Genomic DNA, 6,000 nt, shown 5'->3' with positions numbered 1-6,000 from the left:
TAGGAGGGTTTAGTTCCGCTTTAAGGAAAAAAGGTAATTGTGAGGGCTTTAAAAAAAAAAATAACTGGGGAGGGAGGGTTCTTCGGGGGGGGGGGGGGGGGGGATACTGGAGATCTGCTTTAACAATCTCTAGCCCCTCATCAATGTGGCCACAGCTGAGCTTCCACGGATTGAATTTTCTGCATTTGTTAAGGCTGCGATTAATGAAAATATCGTACTCAGGCCTGCCGAATAAAAAAATACATTTCCCCACGAGTCTCTGGCAGTTTTTTTTTAGACAAGTACACAAAGTACAAAGTTATTAAAAATTGTTCATAAACAAAATATTCTTCCTCTGCTACGTCCCACAGACTGGAGACCATCACTGGCAAGCTCTCCGTTCGTCATCAGTGGAACAGCTCCTACATTCATGGCGGGAAGATCCTCGTTGTCCCGTGTTGGATGATTTCTAGGCGACCAAAAAAATGCTCCTTGAGTTCTATACTATGTTCAGTCTATCTTGATTATCAATACCTGACTCGCTGCTAAGGCTTTCTACTGACCCTGGGGCAGAAAGGGCTTCGTAGTCAAAGTGGATTTTCTTGTGTCTTTTCAGGTCAAAATTGTTAATGAAGCATTTCCCACATGCCGAGCAAGAATACGGCTTCTCCCCGGTGTGGATCTTATGGTGTCGGATAAGATGGGCGTTGGTGACGAAACATTTGCCGCAGTCGGGGCAGATGAAAGGCTTGACGCCCGTGTGAATCTTTCGATGGACCCCGAGATTGGACTTGGTGGTAAAATGCTTCCCGCACTCGGGGCAAGGGTGCGGCTTCTTGGCGAGGTCAACGGGCAGGCTCTTAAGGAACTCCGCGCGTTTGGAGCCGGGCTTCGGACGGTTCTCGTCGTGGATCTTCTCGTGTCTTTTCAGGTCGGAGTTGCTAATGAAACTTTTCCCGCAGGCCACGCAGGAATGCGGCTTCTCCCCAGTGTGAATCTTCCAGTGTCTGATGAGGTGGGAGTTACTGATGAAGCGCTTGCCGCATTCAGAGCACCGAAAAGGGCGCTCACCGGTGTGTATCCTCTGGTGCAGAGACAAGTTCGAGTTGGTGGTAAACCGTTTGCCGCACACTGGACAGCAATAGGGCTTTTCTCCGGTGTGAGTCCTCTGGTGATGGGCCAGGTATGTGCAGGTAGTGAAGGACTTCCCGCAGTCGGGACACGAGTATGGTTTTTCTCCAGCGCGGCTCCTCTGGTGATTGAGCCGTTCAGAGCTTCGCTTGGTAGACTTCACATCACACTTGTACGGCTCATCTGCTGGTGGCTCCTGTTGGCTGTTGTTATTCTCTTCATCTTCAGGAGAAACACTGCCATACTCTGAATCTTCTGTGAGATCTCCACCATCCGACTCTCCCTCAATATAAGTATCACATTGAGGCGAAGAAGACTTAGAGAGTGGAAGCTGGTCTTCGTCACAAGAGTCTACTTCTTCCTTTATATCTGTGGACGCAAGACTGGGGTCATCCAGTGTGGAATATACAGAGTGCAGATGGTGTTCTCCATCGCTCCACTGGGGTTCCTCCTTAACAACGGTGCCTGGGAAAGCTACAGCAGTGTCTCCATCACACTCCGATGGCTCGACTTTAATTCTGGAACCATGTGACTGTGGAGGATCTTCCACCTCCTCTTTGCACAATGTCAGCATCCCGGGGACATCCTCCACTGCACGGGACATACTTTGCCCTTCCAGTAAGGAGAGTTTAGCAGTCGACCGATTTACAACAATGTTGTGAACTTCTTTCAACTGAGGTTGGGTCCTCCATGCAACAAACCTGTTAGAAAGAAAGACATGGTGTTGAGAATGTGGAAGCCTGGAGATACATCAGGCTGTTATAGTTAGAAAAGGGATTCTGGGAAGAGGGACTTTACAGGCCATCCATTATTTTCAGAAATAAATACCAGGAGTGCTATATTTGCAGAGTTCGGGAATGCTGTATGTAGAGGGTGCAGGTTCAGGGGTACCCTATGCACAGAGTACAAGATTCAGGGGTGCGCTACGTACAGAGCGCAGGGTTCAGGGGTGTGCTACGTACAGAGCGCAGGGTTCAGGGGTGCGCTACGTACAGAGCGCAGGGTTCAGGGGTGCGCTACGTACAGAGCGCAGGGTTCAGGGGTGCGCTACGTACAGAGCGCAGGGTTCAGGGGTGCGCTACGTACAGAGCGCAGGGTTCAGGGGTGCGCTACGTACAGAGCGCAGGGTTCAGGGGTGCGCTACGTACAGAGCGCAGGGTTCAGGGGTGCGCTACGTATAGAGCGCAGGGTTCAGGGGTGCGCTACGTACAGTGCGCAGGGTTCAGGGGTGCACTGTGTATACACAGTACAGAGCGCAGGGTTCAGGGGTGCGCTACGTACAGTGCGCAGGGTTCTGGGGTGCGCTATGCACAGAGTGCAGGGTTAGTGGGTGCGCTACGTACAGAGTGCAGGGTTAAGGGGTGCGCTACGTACAGATTACAAGGTTTAATGGGTTCGCTGTGTACAGAATGCAGGTTTCAGGAATGCACTACATACAGAGTGCAGGGCTCAGAAGAGCTCTGTGTACAGAGTGCAGGGTTCAGGAGTTCCCTACGTACAGGGTGCAATGTTCTGGGGTGCGCCACGCACAGGGTTCGGGGGTGCGCCGCGCACAGAGTGCAGGGTTCGGGGGTGCGCCGCGCACAGAGGGCAGGGTTCGGGGGTGCGCCGCGCACAGAGGGCAGGGTTCGGGGGTGCGTCGCGCACAGAGGGCAGGGTTCGGGGGTGCGTCGCGCACAGAGGGCAGGGTTCGGGGGTGCGCCGCGCACAGAGGGCAGGGTTCGGGGGTGCGCCGCGCACAGAGGGCAGGGTTCGGGGGTGCGCCGCGCACAGAGGGCAGGGTTAAGGGGTGCGCTACGTACAGATTACAAGGTTTAATGGGTTCGCTGTGTACAGAATGCAGGGTTCAGGAATGCACTACATACAGAGTGCAGGGCTCAGAAGAGCTCTGTGTACAGAGTGCAGGGTTCAGGAGTTCCCTACGTACAGGGTGCAATGTTCAGGGGTGCGCCACGCACAGGGTTCGGGGGTGCGCCGCGCACAGAGTGCAGGGTTCGGGGGTGCGCCGCGCACAGAGTGCAGGGTTCGGGGGTGCGCCGCGCACAGAGTGCAGGGTTCGGGGGTGCGCCGCGCACAGAGTGCAGGGTTCGGGGGTGCGCCGCGCACAGAGTGCAGGGTTCGGGGGTGCGCCGCGCACAGAGTGCAGGGTTCGGGGGTGCGCCGCGCACAGAGTGCAGGGTTCGGGGGTGCGCCGCGCACAAAGTGCAGGGTTCGGGGGTGAGCCGCGCACAGAGTGCAGGGTTCGGGGGTGAGCCGCGCACAGAGTGCAGGGTTCGGGGGTGAGCCGCGCACAGAGTGCAGGGTTCGGGGGTGAGCCGCGCACAGAGTGCAGGGTTCCGGGGTGAGCCGCGCACAGAGTGCAGGGCTCCGGGGTGAGCCGCGCACAGAGTGCAGGGTTCGGGGGTGAGCCGCGCACAGAGTGCAGGGTTCAGGGGTGAGCCGCGCACAGAGTGCAGGGTTCAGGGGTGAGCCGCGCACAGAGTGCAGGGTTCAGGGGTGAGCCGCGCAAAGAGGGCAGGTTTTATGGGTGAGCCGCGCACAGAGTGCAGGGTTCGGGAGTGCGCCGCGCACAGAGGGCAGGGTTCGGGGGTGAGCCGCGCACAGAGGGCAGGGTTCGGGGGTGAGCCACGCACAGAGGGCAGGGTTCGGGGGTGAGCCACGCACAGAGGGCAGGGTTCGGGGGTGAGCCACGCACAGAGGGCAGGGTTCGGGGGTGAGCCGGGCACAGAGGGCAGGGTTCAGGGGTGAGCCACGCACAGAGGGCAGGTTTTATGGGTGAGCCACGCACAGAGTGCAGGGTTCAGGGGTGAGCCACGCACAGAGTGCAGGGTTCAGGGGTGAGCCACGCACAGAGTGCAGGGTTCAGGGGTGAGCCACGCACAGAGTGCAGGGTTCAGGGGTGAGCCACGCACAGAGTGCAGGGTTCAGGGGTGAGCCACGCACAGAGTGCAGGGTTCAGGGGTGAGCCACGCACAGAGTGCAGGGTTCAGGGGTGAGCCACGCACAGAGTGTAGGGTTCAAGGGTGAGCCACGCACAGAGGGCAGGTTTTATGGGTGAGCTACGCACAGAGTGCAGGTTTCAGGGGTGTGCTATGCACAGAGTGCAAGGTTAAGGGGTGCGCTACGTACAGAGTGCAAGGTTTAATGGGTGCGCTATGCACAGAGTGCAGGGTTAAGGGGTGCGCTACGTACAGATTGCAAGGTTTAATGGGTGCGCTGTGTACAGAATGCAGGGTTCAGGAATGCACTACATACAGAGTGCAGGGCTCAGGAGTGCCCTACATACAGGGAGCAAGGTTCAGGGGTGCGCCACGCACAGGGTTCGGGGGTGCGCGTCGCGCACAGAGTGCAGGGTTCGGGGGTGCGCGTCACGCACAGAGTGCAGGGTTCGGGGGTGCGCGTCGCGCACAGAGTGCAGGGTTCGGGGGTGCGCGTCGCGCACAGAGTGCAGGGTTCGGGGGTGCGCGTCGCGCACAGAGTGCAGGGTTCGGGGGTGCGCGTCGCGCACAGAGTGCAGGGTTCGGGGGTGCGCCACGCACAGAGTGCAGGGTTCGGGGGTGAGCCACGCACAGAGTGCAGGGTTCGGGGGTGAGCCACGCACAGAGGGCAGGGTTCAGGGGTGAGCCACGCACAGAGGGCAGGGTTCAGGGGTGAGCCACGCACAGAGGGCAGGTTTTATGGGTGGGCTACGCGTAGAGTGCAGGGTTCAGGGGTGAGCCACGCACAGAGTGCAGGGTTCAGGGGTGAGCCACGCACAGAGTGCAGGGTTCAGGGGTGAGCCACGCACAGAGTGCAGGGTTCAGGGGTGAGCCACGCACAGAGTGCAGGGTTCAGGGGTGAGCCACGCACAGAGTGCAGGGTTCAGGGGTGAGCCACGCACAGAGTGCAGGGTTCAGGGGTGAGCCACGCACAGAGTGCAGGGTTCAGGGGTGAGCCACGCACAGAGTGCAGGGTTCAGGGGTGAGCCACGCACAGAGTGCAGGGTTCAGGGGTGAGCCACGCACAGAGTGCAGGGTTCAGGGGTGAGCCACGCACAGAGTGCAGGGTTCAGGGGTGAGCCACGCACAGAGTGCAGGGTTCAGGGGTGAGCCACGCACAGAGTGCAGGGTTCAGGGGTGAGCCACGCACAGAGTGCAGGGTTCAGGGGTGAGCCACGCACAGAGTGCAGGGTTCAGGGGTGCGCCACGCACAGAGCGCAGGGGTGCGCTACGCACAGAGAGCAGGGGTGCGCTACGCACAGAGAGCAGGGGTGCGCTACGCACAGAGAGCAGGGGTGTGCTACGCACAGAGTGCAGGGTTCAAGGGTGCGCTACGCACAGAGTGCAGGGTTCAAGGGTGCGCTACGCACAGAGTGCAGGGTTCAGAGGTGCGCTACGCACAGAGTGCAGGGTTCAGAGGTGCGCTACTCTGTGTACAGAGTGCAGGGTTCAGAAGTGCGCTACATACAGAGTTCAAGGTTTAACGGGTGTGCTGTGTACAGATTGCAGGGTTCAGGAGTGCACTACATACAGAGTGCAGTGCTCAGAGGTGTGCTGAGTACAGAGTGAAGGATTCAGGAGTGCCCTACGTACAGAGTTCAGGGGTGCGCTGTGTACAGAGTGAAGGGTTCAGGAGTGCCCTACATACAAAGTGCAGTGTTCAGGGTGCGCCATGTACAGAGTGCAGGGTTCAGAGGTGCGCCATGTACAGAGTGCAGGGTTCAGAGGTGCGCCATGTACAGAGTGCAGGGTTCAGAGGTGCGCCATGTACAGAGTGCAGGGTTCAGAGGTGCGCCATGTACAGAGTGCAGGGTTCAGAGGTGCGCCATGTACAGAGTGCAGGGTTCAGAGGTGCGCCATGTACAGAGTGCAGGGTTCAGAGGTGCGCCATGTACAGAGTGCAGGGTTCAGG

At 58.7% G+C, this 6,000-nt stretch overlaps 1 protein-coding gene across 1 annotated transcript in view; it reads right to left on the bottom strand.

The window, feature by feature from the left end:
* Positions 1–256: 256 nt before the first annotated feature.
* The window catches only part of LOC141106742 (uncharacterized), a 168,525-nt gene continuing 162,781 nt past the window's right edge, over positions 257–6,000 (bottom strand). The window contains exon 8 of the mRNA XM_073597670.1: positions 257–1,811. Coding sequence (XP_073453771.1) covers positions 479–1,811 — 1,333 coding nt within the window. The 3' untranslated portion in view covers positions 257–478. The remainder of the gene's footprint in view (positions 1,812–6,000) is intronic.

This window comes from Aquarana catesbeiana, linkage group LG08 (assembly GCF_042186555.1).
Source record: "Aquarana catesbeiana isolate 2022-GZ linkage group LG08, ASM4218655v1, whole genome shotgun sequence".
Taxonomy (NCBI): Eukaryota; Metazoa; Chordata; class Amphibia; order Anura; family Ranidae; genus Aquarana; species Aquarana catesbeiana.
This window is presented reverse-complemented; position numbering and strand designations above follow the sequence as displayed.